The sequence below is a fragment of the Natator depressus genome, chromosome 1 (genome assembly GCF_965152275.1).
Source record: "Natator depressus isolate rNatDep1 chromosome 1, rNatDep2.hap1, whole genome shotgun sequence".
NCBI classification, from domain to species: Eukaryota; Metazoa; Chordata; order Testudines; family Cheloniidae; genus Natator; species Natator depressus.
Window position 1 is genome coordinate 273,862,173 of NC_134234.1, and position 24,840 is coordinate 273,887,012.

The window sequence follows — 24,840 nt, forward strand, 5'->3', positions numbered from 1 at the left end:
AAATTAAACCAGCAAGTGACCTGTGCACCATGCTGCAGAGACAGGCAAAAAAATTCCAGGGTGTCTTCCAATCTGACCTTGGGGGAAATTTCTTCCTGATCCCAAATATGTGATCTGTTAGACTCTGAGCATGTCAGCCAGATCCACTAGCCAGACACCTAGGAAAGAATTCTTTGTAGAAACTCAGAGCCCTCCCTCTCTAGCGTCCCATCTTGGTCATTGGAGATATTTGCTAATAGCAGTGGCAGATTGGCAATATGCCATTGTAGGCCAACTCATACTATTACCTTCATAAACTTATCAAGCTCAATCTTAAAACCAGTTAGGTTTTTTTGCCCCTACTATTCCCTTGGAAGGCTGTTCCAGAAATTCAGTCCTCTAATGGTTAGAAACCTTCATCTAATTTCGAGCCTAAACTTGTTTATGGTCAGTTTATAGCCATTTGTTCTTGTGCCAACATTGGTCCTTAAATCCTCTCTGTCCCCCTGATGTATTTATAGAGCGCAACTGTATCTCCCCATAGCCTTCATTTTGATAGACTAAATATGCCCTTACATCTTTTCTCATAAGGTAGGTTCTCCATTCCTCTGACCATCCTAGTAGCCCTTCTCTGCACCTCTTCCAGTTTGAATTTGTCTTTCTTAAATGTGGGAGACCAGAATTGCACACAGTATTCTGGAGTCTCACCAGTGCCTTGTAGAATGGTAATACTTTGCTATCTGTACTGGAAATACCTTGCCTAATGCATCCTAGAATTGCATTAGCCTTTTTCACGGCTGTATCACAGTGGCGGCTCATAGCTATCTTGTGATCGACAATACGCCCAGGTCTTTCTCCTCCTCTGTCGTCTCCAACTGATATGTCCCCAGATTATAGCAAAAATTCTTGTTAGTCCCTAAATTCACTAATAAATTTTAACGCTTTTCTGTTACTCCAGTTTTCAAGGTCATCCATATCTTCTTGTATGATATTCTAGTCCTCCTCCATATTGGCAATACCTCCCAACTTTGTCCCATCCTATCCACAGATTTTATTAGCGCACACTCACTTTTTGTGCCAAGGTCACAAATGAAAACATTAAATTAGGTTGGTTCCAAGACTGATCCCTGAGGAACTCCACTAGTAACTTCCCTCCAGTCTGACAGTTCACCTTTTAGTATGGCCAACTGCAATCTCCCCTTTAACCGGTTCCTTACTCATCTTTTGGATTCTCGTATTAATCTCCATTTTCTCTAATTTAACTGATAATTTTTCATGTGGAGCTGTACCAAATGCTTTTCTGGAATCCAGATAGATTAGCTCTACTGCATTTCCTTTGTCTAGAAAATCAGTTATCTTCTTCAACAAAGAGATCAATTTGGTCTGGCATGATCTATCTTCTGGAAAACCACATTGTATTTTATTCCAATTACCATTTACCTCTTTGTCCTTAACCACACTCTCTTTCAAAATTTGTTCTAAGACCTGCTTACAACTGAGGTCAAACGAACAGTCTTTTAGTTTCCTGATCTTTTTCACCCTTTCTTAAATACTGGTACCATAGTTGCAATACTCCAGTGATACGATACAACCCCCACGTTTTTAGATTCAATAAAAATCCTTGCTATTGGGCTTGCAATATCATGTGCTAGTTCCTTTAATATTTTTGGATGGAGACTACCGAGGCCCCCCAATTTGGGCCCATTGAACTGTTTGAGTTTGGCCTCGTTTCCTTGGATGTGGTCATTTCTATTTCCAGATCCTTGTTCCTATTAGACATCCTGCCACTTCTCATTACCCTTATTAAAAACTAAGGCAAAGTGTTTGTTTGGTTGTTGGGACATGCCTAGATTACCGTCAATCTCTACTCCATCCTCAGAGTTTACCTGCCCCACTTCTTCTTTACTTGTCTATTTATTTATACGGCTAAAGAACCTTTTACTATTGGTTTTAATTTCCTTTGCAAGGTCCAACTCTGCTTGGCAGTTTTCACCTTTCCCCTACACTTTCTGACCTTCAAGAGGTAGCTTTCCTTGCTGATACATCCCTTCTTCCATTCCTTATAGGGTTTCTACTTTCTCTCAAAAACCTGTTTGATATGTTTGTTCTACTTTGGTTTGCTATGATTTCTGCCACCCCCTGCTTGCTTGGGATGCAGGATTCAGATATTTTCAGATATTTTTCCAAGCTTCCTCCATATTCAGATCCTTGAGTCCTTCAGTCCAGTCCACTTCCCTTACTAAGTCCTGTCATTTTTTTAAAGTTTTCTTTTTTTGAAATCAAACACTGGAAGATAGGAAGATTTTGGCACACACAAATTTGAGCAGAGACTATACATGTAGAAGTAAAGAGTTATAGATGGTATGTAAAATGCTTCTGTAATAAGAATTTAGAAGAAACTAAAATATTATTACTACTTGGGTAGAGTAGTCTTATTTCCCAACAGAAAATTTGGAAATTTGAAAACCAAAAGATGTTGGGGTACAGAGGAATAGCAATAGCAAATATTAGCAGAAATTAAAAGCCTATGGAATTCAGTTTTTAGAATGATACCTAGAAAATACACAAAACAGACTATTGTTTGTATAATACATTGTTCTCCTAGATCTTTTAAGACATGTCTCCACTGAAGTCAATGGGAGTTTTATCATTGACTCTAATGGGGCCAGGATTTCATTGATGGTACTTTACGTAATGTTTCTGTTTCATTGGTATAAGCTTCACTGAAAAGGCTCAGCATTTAAATACTCATTACCTACTTCTACTTTACAGAGGTTTTAGAAGTCAGACTTTCTGAATATATTGAAAACCTGCTGAAATATTCAAGCTGATATCTAATTACTAGTACAAATGCCTACAGAGCACCCTAACCATGACTCAACTCTGACACAAATGAAATTACATAGACAAAACTTTCTTGTAGTCTGTAATGCAATTCTGCTTTGGGAAGTAATGAGTAGCAAATTCAAACAGAAAAAAACATGAGGTTTAAACTGTATTAATAAAACTAAGACTGGAAAGCCAGGAAGAATGAGTTTCTTCTCTTAGCTCTACCGAATATTATTCCGTTTGGGAGAAGAAACAATAGTATTTTTTCCTGTAGTACTATCTTGGTAATTCCAATGTTAAAATTAATCACAATTCTTGGTTTATAAAAAAGGGCTAAATTCTGTGCTGATTTACACCCCAAGCAATCCATCTGAAATCAATGTGGCTGCATACAACACATAAGTCAGTAGATAATTTATCTCTAAGATTTATTGAAAAAGTTAAATATGAGGTTCTCTCAGGATGAGTATTTGGTTTGTGTTTTAGAAAGTTAACACTCCTCATTAAGTATTATATTGTAATATATTCTCTACTCATGCCAAAATACCTATGGATGAAATCCTGGTCCCATTGAAGTCTCTGGAAACACTCCCATTTACTTCAGTGGGGTCCGGATTTGACCCTATAGTCACTTTTTCACATATATTTTTCTTATAAAAACCCTCCCTAACAACATTTGCTTCCTATGGCTGTGTAGGCACCCTTTACTAGAGGGGCCGCTGAACTTTTGGGGGAGTGTTCCAAGGGCAAACCCAGTGTGCTGCAATCTAGCCTAAGAAACTACAACTCCCACGATGCCTTTGGGAAAGGGGGAGAGACTTCCTCATGCAGGGAGAGCAGGTGATGGACTCCATTTTTGGGAAAAGGAGGGAGATTCGTGCTGTGGAGCTCTGTCCATACAAGGAGCTGCTACTAAGAAGCCAGAAACTGCTGCTGAGAGCCTGAAGGGGCTTTGATCGAGCAGAGAGCCTTAGAGGCTGTTGCTGGTTTCACTGGAGCCAGGGCAGAGATTATTGCTGTGCCTAGAGCTGACTGAGGTGAACCTGCAGTGAAAGAACTGTGAGTAGCCACCAGTCTTGTTTGGAAAAGTACTTGCAAGGGAAGGGGCACAGCAGAGAGACTGAGTCTGAGGAGAGGCAGAGTGATCTTCCCATCGAACCAGGACCCAGAGCTGCTGACATTTGGTGGAGCCAGCTCCAATTTCAGAGGGGTTGTGCAGCTTGTTGCCTTGGCTGTGCTGATACACGGGACCCAACAGAGTGCTGTCTCCAACTGCAGATCTTCAAGCGTGCCCATTCAAGTAATCCACAGGAGTGTTCACTGCGAGGTCGGGTGAATGGTGGCAGTGTAAATGCCAGTTACAGAAGTTTTGTTTATTACTGTATCCTATATTAGTTAATTGATTTTATTCAACTGCCCCTGTGGATTTAAATTAGTATTGACATTTAATCTTAGTCTGTTATACCCTGTTTCCTAAATTGTTAAGTAAAGGAGTGTTAGCTCTAATTTAAGTATATTGGATGTATACTCTTTATATTTGGTATTTGAGTTATACCCATGCCACAGGTTATTATTATTATTATTATTATTTGAAGGGGTTTATTCCTGGAGGTTCCCAAGGCACACCATTGCGTGTGTACAGGGGCCAGCCAGGTGGAGGCACCGCCAATTTTAACTTCCTTTAGGAGTAAAGGGACTGCAACAGAGGGGTGGATAGAGGATTCCCGCTTATCCAACATGACCACTGGGGTACTCAGGATTTCTTTTTAATGTCAACAACATCAGATGCCCAGGTACACAGGTGAGTGTTGCCTGCTCCCGTGTAACCCAGGGAAGAGACGGGGGTTACAGCTGTAAAAGCTGAGTGCTCACAACCTAATGTAGTCTTAGTAATATGAAGAATCATATAGTGGGGGGTAGGACAGTGAAGATATCCAACCTGTAAACTGGAATTTGGCAAGCTCAGTTCACTTATTGAAATAACTGGGGCTCTGCAACCTATGTGACTGGTAGCGGCTACTAATTTCCCCACCTTTCTCCATGCTCACTCCCATACAATTCCATAAAAGTAGTAATAAAAGAGAGTATGTTTTTATATGTTCAAAGTAAGTAGTCAGCTGTTCATTAACAGTTTAGAAATTATTCAAGTGTTATATAACTATGCTGTTCAATCAATTGCAGACTCCATACAGCAAATGACATGCTCAGAATTAGGCAAGGCTTTGAATGAGGATGATATAATTACTACAAGCTCTAAATTAGTGAGGAACAAATTTCTCTTAAGTACGATGCCTCATGCAGTGGTATTTACCAAGACACAGGCTACAATATTCATCTAATAAAAGGTGTTTCTGCTGCTACCTGGAAATTCAGTTTACTGTTTTGTAAATTTGTGTAAGAAATACTGAAATATTACAGGCTTTAGAAATTAGAGGTTTCTTTCTGTTCTGCCCAGTGGATTGCAAAACTTCTACTGCCTATGACAATATTTTGACATAACAGTTTCAGAAGCTGCAAGTTTTTATCTTTTATGCCTCAAGAATATAGTATTTTATTAGAAAGCCGGTTTTCTAAATTTCTTGGGTTTTACTCTGTAAAAGGATAATTGCCAGGTTATGCAATATGTTTTAAATGAAATAATTTTAAATAGACACACACCATCAACGTGTTCTACTTAATTTATTGAATCTACTCCCTCCATTCATAATCCACTGGAAATCTGAAATGGCCAGGTTGTAGTTTAACTCTATCAAAAGCTACATTAAAAGAACGTTATGATTGTAAAGGGAAGTACTCAAAAGCCTTCAATTACGGGACTACAGAGTATTTCCCCTATAAAGCTCCTGCCTAATTTCATGACCAGAATGTACTCAGGGGATGAGGCTGCTGTTCAGTATTTATGCTTAACCTCATTGTTCAGTTTGTGAACCCGTGCCTCATTCATGGTCCAGCTTGACACTGAATGAAGTGGATGTCCAACAAATTAGATTATGAGACTATGTAACCAAAGATTACCATAACACACACAAAAGGGGAGAGAATTAACATTGTCCAGCAATATTCATGCTTTATATTCCACTTTTATGCTTCCCTCTGCAATCTTAACTTTAATGAAAAGTTATTTTTATTTGGAATTGCATAGGTTTATTTGTTTTGTTTTTTGAAAAAAATAAAGACAAAAAGGGATTCCCTCGTGTGTAACTATATGCTAAACAGCAGTAGAATCTTCACTTATTGGCCTTAGTGGCCTGGCACATACACATATAGGCACTGTATGAAAGAAGGCTGCGCTCCAGATGAGCACTTCCTTCTTCTACTTGCACAGTCCTACGTATTCAAACTGAAATTTCAGTTCACTTTCTTACACACACGTCAACCCAATGGAATACCAAGAAACTATCTACTTACTGGAAATCTCTATTCAACTCACATATGCATGTAGTTCACTACCAGTGTTGTGCTGGAAGAGCGTCAATTGAATAAGAAGGAGCACACACATGCACAAATATGGATGTAAAAATCATAATTCAATCAAAGCAAAACCAATTTTCACCCAACCACCAAAAGGTACGTCTGCAACTTCGGGACCATCATCCTTGCCAAATTTCTCCTGCTCAAACGCAGGAGGTATTTCTTAAAAAGTGATAAGAAATTGGTCTATTTTCTTCCATTTGCTTCTCCTTAAAAATGGGTGAACTATGTTTGCTCAAACTCTTTCCCTGTATCAAAAAAAAAAAAAAAAAATCTTGTTTTTGCTGAGAACAAATGTGCTAAGCTTCAGCCAAAAAGGGATATACTAGACAAAGGTAGAAGCATCTGAAAATGACCCTTTGAGAACTCTTGTGCAACCTTTACTCCACCCACATTACATTACAGCCAGTTAGAAGAAAATCATGCTTAATTTTGGTACATAAATTATAGCAATACAAGGACCTAACTAACCTATTTTGAAAAAGTGGAGCTAAGTTTCCATTGTATTTATCCTGGCAATTGGCAAGTTTACTTTTAGTGAATCAATGGACTAGAATTTTGTGGGAATGAGATTACTGAGCTTTGTAAATGTTTTTTTTTTTAAAGTACAGTTATAGTCAGAACAAAGCTTATGTACAAAAAGGACCTCCTTATTCAGATTTGCGTCTGTGTATTCTTGTTCTCACCTACCTACTTTTCTGATTTAAACAAGTTATTACTATTTTTTTTTAAGTCCTGTTCATCCTATGTAGTCAGTGGCATTAGCTGGATTCTGATCTACCTCACACACAGTGAAACTGAATAGCTGACCTTCAGTATTGTAGGTGATGACTCACAAGACAATATTCAGCTTGACTTTGAGATAGCAGGATGCGTTGGCAGTTTTTAAAGAAAAAAGTATCCTTGGGTACTAAGCAAATTTGAGCTGCAAGTAGGAGATACATTGAACCCCTACAAAGCCATATTTTCAGTGTCACATTACACAGTATGATCACACTTCAGTTGCTCAAGATGCTACTCAATAAGTTAGTACTATGGCGAGACTGTTTATTATCTAAAAGGATTAATGAGTCAGAAATAACCTCTCTGCCATATTGCTGTCATTTTGCTTTTCATTTTATTTATTCTCCCACACATGTACCCACACATACAAATTGGAGTAAGGGACCTTTCTACATGTATGTGCTGCTATCCATATCAGTCATTTAGGGACAAAAAAAAATATGAAGCTACTTTGCCAAGGCAGACTCCTCAGAGTCTGACCCGATATAGTTGGTTTATAGCAGACAATGTCCAGATCTTGACCTCATAGCAATATTTAAAAAAACAAAAGAAAAGAAAACCCAAACAAACAAAAGACCCCACAAATGTGGATCAATGTGTTTATATTTTAGTGGAGATCAGAAATGTGGATATAATGCTGGCATTACTGACGTGAATATCAGAACTTTGCTCAATGGATTTCCAGTGAGCACACAGATTTGTATATTTATCTTCAGACCAGATCCACGTGTTTAGACTACATGGATCCACAGTTTCTATACTTGCTCCCTTCAAACCAGAGCAGCAACACATGAATATCTGATAATACGGATGAAAACAAAAAGTGGGCCTCTCCACCTATAGTTTAAGGAACATGATTAATTAAAAGGATTACAAAAAAGCAACAGCTAACATCATCTCCATTTCCAACAACTAAATCAATAGCCCCACTCACAGCAGGTTTCATGGATGAACCAACCCAGGAAAAGCCATGCATACTTACAAATTATAAAGCATATCAGCCATGTTGCTGCGGTAGTACAAGGCATTTCTATAGGCGCTTTCAGCTTCAGAAATCTTGCTCTGGCTCTTGAGAACATTTCCAAGGTTACCCCATGCTGCCAAGAGGAGAAAGCAGTATTCAGAAACAGTTACAATCGAATTATACGTACCATAGTATTTGAACATCAGAAAGTTCCATAGCGAGAGAAAACCCACAGAGAATCTTTGTGTGTGTGCGTGTGTGTAAGAATTTTTTTCTGTCACTCTATCATTTCATCTTACTGGGAGACTTAAGTTCAATAGCAACAATCTTCATAAATTCGGTATAATTGTTACATTTGAAGAAAGACGATGTTTAAAAATAAATTATAAAAAATAAAAAAATCTTTACTAAAAGGGCTTGCTCTACTAAAGGGTAAGGGACATTTTATATGAAATCATCTTAAATAATAGCCCTCCCAGTTTATGTGTATGGCCAGGGGGCCTTCATGGTTGAAGCTTGTTGTATACCGATCTACTCTAAAGCCACAAAAAATCTCCCCAACAAACACAGAACTCCCTAGAATATGAAAGCTGATAAACGACACAGCAATTGAAGTGAAGATTAGGCAACTAACAAGATCAGAGGCATGCAATATGATTCAAACACACTACACAAATTGGTAAAAAGTATTTTCTAGTTAAGAGGAACATGTGGTTCTTTACCTCACAAAATTTTACACTATACAATGGGTTTTTATATCCCATCGTAAAATATTTTGAAGTAAATTGTATTTGAGGCTCTGCAGACAGTCATCTGGAAGTGTGCCCCCTTCCCCCCAATAATATTTTACTTAGCACCTCTGAAACCTAAGCAGTGCAGCTAATTCTGGTACTGTAGGCATCTTCCATAGCCAATATTGCAATACAGTTTTCACATAGCATAAATAAAGAAACTAGTAATTATTGCAGATACTTTTTTTTAAATAAAGTACATTGATGTCAAGCTGTTGAGGTCTGCTGCAAAAGTACCCAGCCAAAGATGAAAACAGCAGCAAACACAGCATTTTCCTCTCAGCAGATTAAACTTAGCAGCAGTGTGCATAACATCACTGCTGTGAACCACTGAAGGAAGAAAATCTAAAGGCATCCATGAAAACAAAACCACAATTGCTGTCTCCCCAATTGCACATATATAGCTTTTTATACAGGTGCCAAAACAAAAATGGGTATTTCTATGAGAAGGGAGACTCTCGCCTTCATGTGTTATTTCGTTTTAGCTTAGAATTTCATTTAAAGAGCATTAACACAACAAATCTTATTTATCTCCTAAGTAACTAGAACTGCTAAAGCTGCAAATGCACCATCAGCCTCTAACAAAACGTATGTGCTAAAATATTCCCCCTATTCTTCCTTAAGTTTTGGTTTTTACTCTATGTATATATTTCAGAAGCCTGATAGTACAGTTTAGTTCCCTACAGGACATGTCTTTTTACACCTGATAAACATTATAGAAGTATAAGCCATTTGTGGCTCTGACTGGTTTATTGCTTTACTATATACCAACATTACAGATGTCAGCAGAACACAGAGAACAAGACTTGTTAATATACTGTCTCTGATGCTTGGCTCTGCATTGCAGAAGTTGTAGATCCTACAAAAATGGTATCTAGATTTTCCTCCCCTAATTCTCCCATAGCAGAGTAATAGACTAACTTACCATTAGATTATGAGGCAAACAACATCCTGCCAAACAGAATGATCTTCTATCAAACCATCCCAACAACTGTCCCTATACAGAGGGCAATAATTCATCTAATAAATGTATGCATGTTCCACTGTTAAAGCTTCTTTGTATAAGGGCTTTAAAATTGGCTAACACTGAAACCAACATTAACTCTGCTTAAGGGGAAATAGGAGCCCAATATTGCGCAGGCATTAAACAGTTCCTCTGAGTGTGCCCCATTGTACTACCTGAACAGGAGCAGAGAGCAATTTATTGCTTTTTAAGCAAGCCAATATGCATATTAAAGCATACAGATTGAGAATCCCCAGGATTTTAACATAGGTCAAAATCTGGGTCTCTGCTTGACAACTGTTTTATTTTTATACTTAGCACACTTTGTCTTTTTCATTATTTGCTGCTGAAGAACTATCATTACATGCTATCATCAAGTTAAAATAACATGATGGAGTGGGGCAACGGTGGGACCGAGGAAAAGCGAATCTCACAAGCAACACAAATGGGGATTGGAGGCCCAGTTTTTATTTTACTTTTGCAATGAAATACTGAATATGGTATTTTTTCCTATAAATGTTTACTGCATTTTACATACAGAACTAGTTGAACATGATCTGGTGGCTCATCCTGTACATTTAAGTAACAGAGATGATGCCTTAGGACATGGGTCCTTATTGCTGGAAGTCAGACTCCCAGAGGGTTGTGAACAGGTATCAGTCAGGACCGACAGGTCCTATGTTAGCAAATGGTCAGGGAAGGAGGTTTAGGGCTAGTCTACACTACCGCGCCGGGTCGATCTAAGATATGCAACTCCAGTTACGTGAATAGGGTAGCTGAAGTCAACGTACTTCGATCTACTTACCACCGTGTCTTCACAGCGGTAAGTTAACAGCTGATGCTTTCCCATCAACTCTGCTTGCGCTTCTCATTCTGGTGGAGTACTGGAGTCGACAGGAGAGCACTTAGAGGTCGATTTATCGCGTCTATACTAGATGCGATAAATCGACCCCCGCTGGATCGATCGCTGCCTGCCGATCTGGGGGGTAGTATAGACAAACCCTTAGACTAGATGGAAGAGAGGCCATGATATGGAAAAGAGTGACAACAATTCCCTTAGAAATTTTCACTCCCTATATGTCTAGGGAACTGCAAATGCAACGGAGGTATAGCAAAGCATAACATTCAGGTAACTAGTATAACCCACTAACAATTGTTAGGGTATTTACATGCTAAACCACATTTGTATTCACCCAACTTTTTATGCTTTGTGTCAGCACAATTGTGTTTGCGAAGTTGTAAGAAAATCAGTTAAACTATTTGAGTATGCAAGGTTGAGAAACAAAAGTTAATTAATTATACACATACATGTGATTACACACACATTTCTCTGTGGCTCCGAACATCTTTTTGGCATTCAACTTCAAACTTTGCACATGGCTAGAATTCAAAGAGGAAGAGTCATCATATTAAACATGAAGGCAATTGGATTAATGACTCTGAAGTTTTAAATTGGTAAATGAACTTTATTCTAGTAACATTTATAATTTTTTCCATGCAAAATAATAAAGGAAAATTAGGATTGCACAGTAAAACACTCAAAATTCAGGAAGTGCTGAAGTGCGTATATGTTATAATTCAGTCTTTAATTACAAAATGACATTTTGCCATAGGAGCCTTTCCTTGTTCAGTGCAGGGACTGACTGGTGTGCAGAGAATGAGGAAACTCTTTAAATATTTACTTTTTTAAACTAATTCTTCAGTGTATGGTCCCCTTCTCCATTCACTGTGGACCAACCCCTCACTGGAGCCCTGCACTGAAACAGGTAGCATCTTGTAGAAAAAATAGCATATTAACATGCTATTAAAGACTATTTCATAATGCATGCACATAAAAGGGGCAGTTACAATCATGTATCATACACATCTTCACACAGAGTATTTAAAGTTCTGCCTCACTGCATACAGATATTTTCAGATCATGTTCAACACACATTGACACACGCCAAAAGAAGTTTCAGAAATAATATTTTGAACAAGAATTTCCATTCAACTTACATCTGCATGCATTCTGAGCCAATAAACCATTGCCAGGTTGTATAAAAAGCATTTAGAAAAACAGTGCCCCCAAAGGGAATACAATTTTTAAAAATGCATATAATTTGGCCAAATCAAAACAGATTTTAAATAGACAAAATGACATATGTGTAACCTAGCAACAAAGTTCATAACAAACTTGCATAGTGTTGACCCCAAATAGCTCATATGCTACAACTGTGCCTTTAAAAACACCAAAAGGATTTTTCAGTTCTCTTCATACATTAAACTGGAGGTATGATTTTGGTCAAATTTTCTCTTTTATTTTTTAAAATTGCTCTCAGACTGAAAAAGAAACATAGGAAATTTCATTTTGAAAAGATGAAAATATATACCAAGTTAAGAACTAATCCTGAAAATTTAGGAACGTGTAACTTTGCATTTGAGTAGAAGTCCCTTCAAACTCAAGGATAAAGGGCTAACTATTCTGAGAAAAGGCCTATACATGTCAATTACTCTGGTTTTCTCTGGAAAGACTATATGATGGCAAAATTTGTTTTAGCTGTAACTAATCAGCCAGAATTCAAGAAGCATATTTTACAAAATAAATCACAGAATTGGATTTTGATTTTCATTTCTTTCTTGCTTGCATAATTCAAATGCAAGTTAAATATATTCCTATGAGCAAACCTTTTTTCCTTCTTCTGTATTGCCGGTTACATTTGCATTATTACTCCAGCAAAATGAGAATAACCAAGGAAGAAAATTAAAATTTCAGAGAAAAGCACTCTACAAAACAACAAATTTAGACCAGCTGATCCAGGTTCAGTTGTCTTATTAAAAAAGATTCTTAGAAAATATTCATGACAAAGGAGCTAACCAACAGTCAGAAATGAGGATTCATTCGCAAGTAAACCTGCATTAGAACAGCTGAGATAAAGGTAAGGTTGACTATTTGTTCCTGAAATCTTTTTAGAATTTATAGCTTCTTGGCACAAATCAGAATCTGTCATCAAACTACTTCTACAGAAAGGAGGAGGGGGGAAAAAAAGCAAAACTTAAGATGTAAAAATGAAGAAGTTTGGTGTTGTGCTTGTGGTAATCATAGAATATCAGGTTTGGAAGGGACCTCAGGAGGTCATCTAGTCCAACCCCCTGCTCAAAGCAGGACCAATCCCCAACTAAATCACCCCAGCCAGGGCTTTGTCAAGCCTGATCTTAAAAACCTCTCAGGAAGAAGATTCCACCACCCCCCTAGGTAACCCATTCCAGTGCTTCACAACCCGCCTAGTGAAAAAGTTTTTCCTAATATCCAACCTACTCCTTGTTCTGTTATGTGGTACCACTGAGAACAGCCTAGATCCATCCTCTTTGGAACCCCCTTTCAGGTAGTTGAAGCAGCTATCAAATCCCCCCTCATTCTTCTCTTCTGCGGACTAAATAATCCCAGTTCCCTTAGCCTCTCCTCATAAATCATGTGCTCCAGCCCACTAATCCTTTTTGTTGCCCTCCACTGGACTCCAGTTTTTCCACATCCTTCTTGTAGTGTGGGGCCCAAAACTGGACACAATACCCCAGATGAAGCCTCACGAATGCCAAATAGAGGAGAATGATCATGTCCCTCGATCTGCTTGCAATGCTCCTACTTATACAGCCCAAAATGCCGTTAGCCTTCTTGGCAACAAGGGCATATTGTTGATTCATATCCAGTTTCTCGTCCACTGTAACCCCTAGGTCCTGTTCTGCAGAACTGATGTCTAGCCGCTTGGTCCCTAGCCTGTAGCAGTGCATGGGATTCTTCCGTCCTAAGTGCAGGACTCTGCACTTATCCTTGTTGAACCTCATCAGATTTCTTTTGGCCAAATCCTCTAATTTGTCTAGGTCCCTCTGTATCCTATCCCTACCCTCCAGTGTATCTACCTCTCCTCCCAGTTTAGTGTCATCTGCAAACTTGCTGAGGGTGCAATCCACGCCATCCTCCAGATTGTTAATGAAGATATTGAACAAAACTGGCCCCAGGACCAACCCTTGGGGCACTACACTTGATACCAGCTGCCAACTAGACATGGAGCCACTGATCACTACCCGTTGAGCCCGACGATCTAGCCATCTTTCTATCAACTTTATAGTCCATTCATCCAGCCCATACTTCTTGAACTTGCTGGCAAGTAATACAGCTGAGAAAATACTGCTTTTCAGAATGCATTAAACCACAGGCCATACATTTTGATAATCAGAAGGGATACAAAAATATTTGTACATTGATAATGTCTAGCACTGAGAAACTTAACATTAAAAGCAATCAACTATATGCACATGTGCATAATTTACTAATATTTTATTCTGTGTTATTCTGACCTTATGGATACAGGAGTCATTCATAAAATATGTTTCAGTGCAGAAATTGATGAAGATGACAAAAACGTGACCTAGATTCCTGCTTGGATGACACTGATAAACTACTCCAAAAGTAACCAAACTAATTAAAGAACAGCAGTAGAAGTTTGTAATCGATCATCCTCTCAGCAGTCCATCAAACCAAGAACTCTGCTTCATGGGGAAAAAAATTATATTGACACAAGAACATTTCTAAACAGATGTTCCAGTTTTGTACCTTTTTGACTTGCTTTTAATTTGTAAAATTAATAGTTACTGTTTGGGGTTACATTCTCTCCCGCTTTTATTCTCTATGATCCTTCCATACCACCAGCTCTCCTTACCAGTCTTTAAGAAATGAAGTAAATACAATGCCATTGTGGACTTTGCATTTTTATAAGAAATTTCAGAGATGACAGCATATTGCACTTTGTGGGCCAAATAAAACCCACCTCAGAACAGTCATTGCGGTGGGGAGTCTTCTTTTGCAAAAGTTTGATCAACACTGGCAAATTTACACAAAAGAGTTTCACTTTTGATGAACCAGCATTTTCCAAAGACAGTTTTGTTGAAAAATTCCCAACCAGCTGTATTCATATGAGGTGTACTGCCCTTGTGGTGTATAATCCCACTTGAATGATTTAAAAAAAAAAAACTTCAAGAAGCTGTTATCTCTGTTGCTAGTGGTTACATGGCATAGGCGATTGTTGAAATAGTTTAATGCAATTTTTTTTTCTTTTCCTATACAGATACTTCTGTTTCAGGTTTTTACAATGCTGTCAAAATAGATTTTACATTTGCTTTTCTTTCCAAGACTGAACTATAAACTAGCCCTTGGTAAATTTGAGATATACACATTTTGGAGATTAAATTACACTGCACAACATGCACTAACAAATTATCTAAGGTTGGCCAAGGTGTACTTTCTCTACCAGAGTGGACTTTTACATTTTAGGAGTTCCAAAGTTCGTGGTTTTACTGTATTCTGAACCCGTTATGTAAGAGATTAAAAGCAAAAAGGGTATATTTGCAACATGATACAAAATCTATCATTTCACATCTTAAAGGATGCAACTAAACCAAAAGAATCTATGCTAATGTTGATTCAGTAGGTGGCACTCTTTCAAGTCAAATCTGAACTGATGCAGAAAAATGGTATAGAAGAACATTGTAGCTGCAGGTATTATCTTTTAGATATACTGTATTTTTTCTCATGCCCTAGGCACTTGAGAATTTTAGAAACCTCATGGCAGGTTTTGTAAGAAAGCATGGCACCTTTTAACCCTGGTGCATGGAAACTGAACAAAATTCACCCTGTAGTTTCAACTGTATGTGCTCTTCTTCCTGTCCCAAAGTATTGCTGCTAAAAACTATTAAACAGTCAACCTGTCTAGCTCCAGAGGTGATCGCATTATTGCTTGGTATGGTTTGCATATTGGTTTGTTAATTAGATGCTTTGGGATGAATTGGGAAATGGGAGATTCTCTTGGGTTCAAATCTCACCCCAGCTGGTAGTGACCAAGAGTTGGCACCATTCACTGGTTTAGTCAGTGGCTTTTCTGAAATGAGTGGTCTCCATCCAGTTCTTAATAGAATGGAATCAACAGTTTAAAAAGCTTTCTATCATAACTGTTAGAAACAAACAGTTGTTTGTTTCAACACAGAGACATCAGTGATCAACATAGTGCATGACTGCTGGCTGACCAATCCAGGTTAGTGTTGGGACATATTGGCAAGATAGCAGGGGGAAGCTCACATTGGTCCTGCCCATGGTATGTCTGTTCTAAAAGTACAGTTTATAGGGATGTCAACCCTGCATCTTAGATGAGTACTAAATTCATTTAGAAAATTGTAAAGCATAAAATACAAAAAAACTAAAAAAAAAAAATTCTCCTTTGCTATTGACTTATGTGCACTGAATTACTAGAGCATGTCAGTCTAAAATTCCAGTGTATGTCACTTTTTTACCATGTACTCTTAACACCTTTTCACACTGCAAATTATAGTTGTACAGTAGTAATAAATAAGATATAAATTATAAATGTACATCTAGTGTAACCCACACACCATCTGGGTGTGGTGTTCTGTCCCATCTAGTGGCACCTAGACCACTAAAATGAGCCTGCTCTACAGCCTTCACTAAGAGCCAGCTGGCTTTTAGCTCATACTGTAGAGGCTCATGCACTAAGCTCAGGTGGTCCCTGGTTCAGAGCTGCCCGCTGACAAATGGGGTCTGTCGGCGTTAAAAGTGGGGGTTCGTCCAGGATTTCAACTGGGAAGTCTCTGAAGCTCGGGACACACTTCCTCGTCTAGGGGAAGTATGTAACCTACACACCGTCTGGGTGTGGTGTTCTGTCCCATCTAGTGGCACCGAGACCATTTAGAGAGAGAGACTGAGTCCGCTCTGCAGCCTTAGCTAACAGCAGATTGGCTTTTAGCTCATGCACTAAGCTCCACAGGTCCCCGATTTGATCCTGCCCACCAACCATCGAGGCCTGTCAGTGTTACACTAGCACTTTGCAGCCTGTGGCAGTATCACCACAATGAAAAACGTGACAAGTAAGGTACAATGGTACGATTTTCACCTCCCTGAAGCAGGCAGCAGCAAATATGAAAAGTTACGAGAAGTTTTGGTTATATTATATTTTTCCATTCATCCTTAATATTTTTCTTGACTGAATATTTCATGATATTTAAAATGAACCAAAATGTCCACTTTACTACCTCTCTGAAATTGTCTATTAAGAGGTTGGAAACATATACTTCACCTTATATAATCCATTAGAATACCAGCAGAAACTTATTTTGAAGGCTATAATGAAATTTAAGTTAGTAGAATAAAGCTGACAGTACAGTAGGCATCAATAAAGGTACACCAGTCTGTAGCCAGTGCAGAAAGCTTCACTTTTTTCTCAGCTGTACATTTCAATTATTCCACAATAGAGTGAACATACACTCTTGTAATGTGAGTGCAGTCTAACATAAGTAGGGTCCTTCATTTTCAGTTTTTATTTTATTTTATTTTTCCTGGGAATTTATCAGTTCATTACTACAATAAAAACAGATGAAAATCAGTGAAAAAAACTATTAATGTTTGTGGGTAAATATCAGGGTTTATTTTGGTGGATGGAAGGACAGGGTGGAAAATATTCAATAGATTAATGCTTTGATGAATGAAATTTAACGTGATTTGCTGCAGAACTAAAGCAGAACTCAAAACACAGTGCCACCTTTGAGTTTAACAATACATCTAATCCCCAAATAAAACTTTTCATTTGAATAAACAGTTTACTGTTGTAGACTTAGAACTATTTGCCTATAAATATTTACATTTAATAATTGAGCCACACCTTTGCAGCACATACTTTCATCATCATTCTTTTCTCCTGTTGTTTTTTTTAGACTTCTAATACTTCCTTGTGTTCTGACACATATTCTGATATAGATTTTTGTTTTCTTCCCATTTTAGTGTGTCAAATCTTTCAACTGTTATCGGCTAACAGCGTGAAATGTGTATGTGGTGGGCATGATATCCATCAGTACCTTTCAGAGCTTGTGTGAATGCCTGTTTTGTTTACTGTGTGTATCCTCTAGACTAATACATAGCCTTACTTCAACAGGCAGCTTTGCATATACACACAGACTAATGTATTCTCGTAATATATCTCTCATGCAATGTATTGTATTTTCCTAATAAAACAAGTTATTTTTTATATATTTGAATGATACAAAAGTAGGATGAAAAATCAGAAAAAAATATTACTACTTTTTATAAAACCTAGGATTTTTTCAGTTAAAATCGGTTTACAGATAAGGCACTAGACTGGTATTCCCAGTTTTGCTACTAATCTGTTATGTGACCTTGAGTAAGTCACTTGAACTGTCTGTACCTCTTGTATCTCTTCACATCTTTTGTTTTTTGCTATTTTGATTAGCTGTTTTGGTTAGGGGTTGGTTCTTGCTATGTTTGTACAGTGCCCGGCAGAATGAGGCCTCTAGACATTACTGAAATACACACAGTGAAATATGTACTGATTATACAACCAAATATATATAAATTATAATTATGACCTATGATGGGGTGGAGATGAGCAGTCTTTTTGAAATAGATGAGAGAAGGTTAAAGCAATATCAGTGACAGGCACAGATAGTACTGTAACATGAGGTCCAAAAAAGCTAGTCTACTTATAGCTTAGTCCTTTATTTCAGCGAGATGAATCACAGCAGTGCCTGCACCTCTGCTGTTATCTGCCTAGATACCTATGTAGCCCTAACAGCTGTTGGATGAGCATCCCCCTCGCTCAGATGGGGTTGGGGTAGTGTGCATTATGAAAAGCAGTAGTAAAAGCTCACAAGTTTCTGGGGAGTTTTCCCTCTGTTGTAGCTTGTTAAAGTTCTGAGCACAGACAACTACACTAGAGGCACATCTACACTGCACACTCCTTTCGGGGCGGTGGGGTGTACGCTACATGCCCCCACAGCATGGGTATAAATAGCAATGTAACAGCGTAGCACTACTTAGGTGGGCAGAGTAAAGACAGGCCTGAACCCTATGGGTATACACTCAGGTATGTACTCTGCATGGCTCTCTACTCTCCCAAGCAGTGCCTCCTTGTCTACACTGCTCTTTTTAAGCATGTCATGTCCTGGGGGAAGGCAGCGGGGAAAGGCTCCAATGGTTCCCTGCTGCCAGAGCTTTTCCCCACTGCAGGGAAAGATTCCTGCACCAGGGAGCTGCCTCCCCTGATCCCTGCCAAAGCCTTTCACTGCAGTGTGTGGCTAAACACCATAGTGTCAACACAACTATCTTTTCACTGCAGCATGTAGCTACAGATAGCCTACATGCTGCCACAGGTGCTGTGCTGTGTAGACATAGCCTAGGTCAGTGTGTATTTAGATTGAGGCTCCCACCCTGTAGGAAAAACCACAAGGGAAGGTGACTATCCTCAAGGTCCATGGAGTTCAATGTGGTGTCACATAGGTGCTGGGACCCAAGGAGGAGTTCTCTTTGCAGAAAGGAGAGAACACTGCACTAGTTACACTGTTCACATTTAGAAGGTTATATTCATAGCCATACAGGTAAGATTTTTTTTCTTCTTTTAAATGAAAGGTTAGCTTCTTCAGAAGCTGATGGCCCTTTCCTTTCAAGGATACCTTACTACTTGACAAAGGAGAATGGATTTTTCAAGCCCTGATTTTAAGCACTCACAGTTTATTAGTTAATTATTTAGTTCCAGAGAGAAAACCACTTGTATGAACAGAAAGGTCAAAAAAGGTTCTCAACAGAAATGTATAAAGTCTTGAACTGAGTCAATGTGGAAAAGAGAGTAATTACTGTTCCACATTTAAAATAATTTTACATCACCCTTACGAATGATACCTCATAAAGGTGTTCTGAAGATTAATTAGATAATGTTTGTAAAGCACTTTGAATATGAAAATGGATACATAAGTGCTAAAGGTGATTACTTTGGGGGTTTAATATTTTTCACAAAATCTACTTCACAAATGTAACAGAGAACATTTTTGTTTGTCCTAGGTATTTCTGTTTTCCACAGAATTCCAAATGCAAATAACATTTGTCAAAATGTATTGTAAAAGTATCCATAACATCAATTACTCACCAGCACATGTCGGTTACTTGCCAACAAAAACATTCCGTTTCTTACTACTTAATGTGATAAATGAATAGTTGCTGTATACTCATAACTTTTTCATGTTATATACTGATTTTTCATACAAGCAAACATCCACTAATGCTCAAATCCACTCTAATACAGGTGACTCATCATCCTCCCAGCATCCATAACTTATTTTTTCCCCACTAATTCCGCCATTTATATTGTTTGTTCAGCTCTTCATTGCTGATCTAGAAGACAACTTTGGAATGATGACCCAGAGGAACGGAGGAATATATGCAGCAGAGAGCCATCCACTGCTGTGCCAGCATGGTTGCTGAAGCAAGTGAAGAATTCTGAAAGACTGATTTAGCCTTGTCTCCAAGGTTTGTAATCAGATGTATCGTTTTTCTATTCATTCATAGACATTTCTCACTGTGTTCACCATGAGTGCTTAATACTCCCACTTCTCTTGTTGTATCACGTGTTAGGCTGGAAAAAAAAGTTGACTTTCTGGTGTTTCTGCAAGGCAGTTCTATCAGCCCAATCAAACTGAGTGTAGGCCTTGAATGTCTTACAAAATGGGATTACTTTTAGGCCTCACCACTTTGCTCATTTCAGCTCAGACTGTGGAGCCTTTACTCATCCTAGAGAGTACTCACTCACTTAAGTAGTCCCACTGGTTTTAATGGAACTAATCATATGAATTAGCCTCCTCACTGTAGCCTTAATCACACAATAGTGTATATATTCATATGTGTAGCCTCACATTGTTAAGAGGGTTTCCATTGGGTATCAACAAAGGAAAAACCTCCTGAACAACTGGGGTACACAAAAATCTGTTCAGCTCTTCTGCATGGTCCTTTTTTCAATTAAATCCCCATCGTGAAAGACACAGACTCTCAGTACTGAACACTGTGTATTCTGAGTACTGTGAGGACAATGGCCTTGTCTCTGTACTCTGGGGTACAGTGAGGACAATTTAAACGTTTGATTGTCTTTTAAGAAGATCTGACTTGTTTTAGTGGTATTCCCATGTTATATATAGACAATCGCTCCCAAGCCAATATTTATTTAAAAAGGCAAACATTTTAACTGTGCAGTAGGTACTACTAGAAAATAGCTGATATATAGAGGTTTGTTCATCATTTCACATTAGAAAAAGATGTATCCTGTGAGATAACTTGGTTGGTTTCGGTCAACAGATGTCCAGTGTTTCAACTAAAAAGGAAAGAAGAACTCTGCCAAAGGAAAATGTCATAAATGATCTACCTAGACTTTTTGCCTATAGTGAATTGTGAAAATGAAAAGAAATGACAGCTCCAGTCTTGCAGACCTGTACTCAGAGAGCTAGAAGAAAAGTGTTCCTTGTAAGAGCATCCAGCTAAAGAGAAAGCTGATTAAGCTAAAGGGCTTCTTCATATTCACAGTATACCTATAGATGTGGAAGACTGAAAATTCTGCCCCTGTATCACTCCTCATTTTGTAACTTTATAAAGAATTTAAAATAAAAATTTTGGAGACCCATTATAGACAAATACTGCAATCACATAAGTCATCCTTTCATTTATTTCCACCGTGGTGGGTGGAAAAGAAGGAGTTAGTGACTTATTGAGATAGAAAGAAGGGCAAATGGAAAGTCACTTAGGGCAGTGGTTCTCAAATCCGGTCTGCCGCTTGTTCAGGGAAAGCCCTTGGCGCACAAGACTGGGACTTTCTGCAGGTTCGGCCGATGGCAGCTCCCACTGGCTGCGGTTTGCCGCTCCAGGCCAATGGGGGCTGCGGGAAGCAGCGTGGGCCAAGGGATGTGCTGGCCGCCCTTCCCACAACCCCCACTGGCCTGGAGAGGTGAACCGCAGCCAGTGGGAGCTGCGATCGGCCAAACCTGCGGACGCAGCAGGTAAACAAACCGGTCCGGCGCACCAGGGGCTTTCCCTGAACAAGCGGCGGACCGGCTTTGAAAACCTCTGACTTAGGGTATTTCTACACTTACCATTTAAAGTGCAAAAAGTCCCTTTTTTGCGCTAAAACCGCAGGAGCATCTACACTTGTTAATGACTTTTTGCAGTGAAACTCAGAATTTTTACCGCAGAAAGAAAACCACCTTCACGAGAGGCATACAGCTATTACCGCTGTTCTTTCTATGCTGCTGTGAAAGTGAAGACACGTTCTAGCAGTGTAAACACCCTTTGGCCTCCGGAGGATATCCCACAGTCCCAAAAGCGACCACTCTGGCCAGCACCTCCGCTGCTCTGACGCACGGACATCCGCCCCTCCCCTTCTAAGCCCCAGGAAGTTTGAAGCTCCCTTTCCCTTTGTTTGTAGACATGGCGGGGAAAGCAGCCAGACAGCAGGAGGGTTTAAAAAAAAAAATGCCACGGAAGAAACCAGGGCAGGGCAGGGCAGCATGAGTCACTGAGCAGGAACCCCGAATGCCTTCCACTCACCCCACCCTTCCTACAAGACCTATCGAGAGAGCTGCACTGTGTGTTAGCTGCCGTACTGCACTGCTCTCATTGGCGATGGAAGTGCTGGTAGTGTAAACATTCTCTGACGCCTGAGGAATACAAACCAGCGCTTTACTTTCACTGGTTCCCTATCACCGATGAAACTTACAGTGCAAAAATTCTGTTAAGTGTAGACATACCCTTAAAGACATGGGGTCTGACTATCATTTGTGCTAATCTCCCTTTACACCCTCCGGCAGTGGGTGCAAATTACTGTTATATCCATTTTACAAACCATTTGCACCATCAGAGCAGTAGAAAGGGGCCTTTGTGTACATGAGAATGAGTCCCACTTGAAGTCCAGAATGGAAAATGCAGACATTCATTGCATACTGAGTATCAGTAAGTAAAGAAAAGCTCTCTCATAGGTAACAGAAAAAGGTACCATAATGGACACTCTTGAAATGACTAGCTTTAACATACTTGTTTAAATATATTCAGATGAAGAACAAATCAGAATGGTCTTATTTTTCCTTCCACTACTAATAATTCATCACCTCGGGGGGGGGGGGAGCAGCTATATAGGATACTTAAATATGGATCTAAGTACCTAACTTTAAGCACCCATTTTGGATCTGTTAAATTGGGGGTTTACAAAGAACCATCTTTCTACCCCTTCCGAAAACCATCAACCTGCCTCTGTATTGGGGTGATTGCATTCAACAGGTGTTTAGGATTGGAATTCAAGGGGAACTAGCACCACCAAAAATGCTACAGCTACCTCTGAATGACTCTTGTATTCCACAAATAAGTGGCAGCGGCTCACAAAGCAATCTTTTTAATTCATGAGGACATGCAAAGAAATCTAAGCATTTAACTATATGTGGTGATTAATGAAACATTTTTTCTTCCTCTTTACAATTCACTGATTGGAAGTGAAGTTGGTCCTTACCCAGAGGAAAAATATATATACTCTTTCCCAGCCTTATAAATTCATAAAGGATGAATATTGGGCTTTCTAGTGTCCTTTTGAAAGAGAAACAGAGATCCAACAGTGACTTAGGTTTCAAAAGTAACGATAGTATGAGAACTCAGAAGAGAACACTAACATTGGGGAATAAATTTAGCTTTTTGAAGCGAAGAGAAAGCCACTTCCCTTCCGCTTTCCAACATAATTAACATATCCAGACTGTTTTACTGAGGCTGGGCTATGTGTAGGATGCTCAACTACACTGGGTGCCTACCGCTCTCCCACAAATAACTTGCTAGTGGTCACATCCCTTCCATACCCGTCAACTATTCATGGCAGTGGCCATGTCCACTTATAGAGCCCTGAACTATTTTCTGAAGGTGGCAATTTTATTTAACCTTCAGATAATTTGATGGTTCAGACTTACTGGGCAGAGCTTTCTCTTTTTAAAGCAGTTCTGCCATCTGTGGTTGATGGATAGGCAAAGACTTTTCAACTGATTTCAAGAACTCTAATTTAAGTATTCTTTATAGAATCTGCTCTTTCAAACTCGCCAAATTCGCCTTAGATAAATAGATACATTTACCTCAGTAATTTCCTATACAATTCATATTATTAGAAGAGTGAAGATTGATGTAGCCATGCATGGCTGTTATTAATTCATTAAATCTTTGCCTTAGATAAATAAGCAGGGCTGCCCAGAAGATTCAGGGGGCCTGGAACAAAGCAATTTCAGGGGCCCCTTCCAGCGGTGTAGCCAGGTGGCGCAAACGGGGGAGCGGACATAAAAAAGGGTGCCAGACGTTTGTACTTGGCAGCGGGTCCTTCACTCGCTCCGGGTCTTCGGACCTGAAGGACCCGCTGCCGAAATGCTGCCGAAGACCCGTAGCGCTGTCGGGTGAGTAAAAATTAAAAAGGCACCAAAAAATTAAAAAGGCGCCACTTGTGCTCAGTGGGAGAGCGGCCACTGCCCCGCTCCCCCGCCACGCTACTGGCCCCTTCCCTGTCTCAGACCTTAGACCTTCTTGTGGGGGCCCCTGTGGGGCCCGGGGCAAATTGCCCCACTTGCCCCCCCCACACACAGCTCTGTAAATAAGTTAACTTTAGTATGGGCAGTATTTCCTATCCAGCAGTTACTGTAGGGGAGGATATATTACCAGTTGTTGGAAACATTTTGTAACACTGACCAATATGTTTTCTCCCTCCACCACCACTAACTTTATGCTCAAAATAACTGAATAATTTTTGACCAAACTTTAAAAAACAAAACCTCAGTTAGAGATAAAGCAAGGAAAAGTTCATCCTTAAAAGGTAAATATTGAGAGTTATAAGCCACTGGAAAGAGTAGGCTATGATGGAAAGTGTTAGGCAACTTTAAATATAAGCTTTTCTATACTGTTCCACCTATATTTATATTTTTTATAAAGCAAAGAAACATGTCTAACATCATGCTGGCCACTGTACTTTTATGTTTTGTCCCTGTCTCCTACCTTTTGATTGTCACTCGATTTGTTTGTTTATATTGTAAGCACTCTGGTGCAAGGGGCCATGTTTATAGATCATTTAGCTCAACAGGGCTTCAATCCTGATTGGGGTCTCCAGGCACTACCATAATACAAAGAATAAATATCT

At 39.2% G+C, this 24,840-nt stretch overlaps 1 protein-coding gene across 2 annotated transcripts in view; it reads right to left on the reverse strand.

Annotated features, from left to right (window-relative positions):
- Nucleotides 1-24,840, reverse strand: part of TMTC2 (transmembrane O-mannosyltransferase targeting cadherins 2) — a 361,794-nt gene that overhangs the window by 116,671 nt on the left and 220,283 nt on the right. For both annotated transcript variants that reach the window (XM_074941959.1, XM_074941960.1), the window contains exon 4: nucleotides 8,045-8,159. In XM_074941959.1, the coding sequence (XP_074798060.1) occupies nucleotides 8,045-8,159 (115 nt within the window). The remainder of the gene's footprint in view (nucleotides 1-8,044; nucleotides 8,160-24,840) is intronic.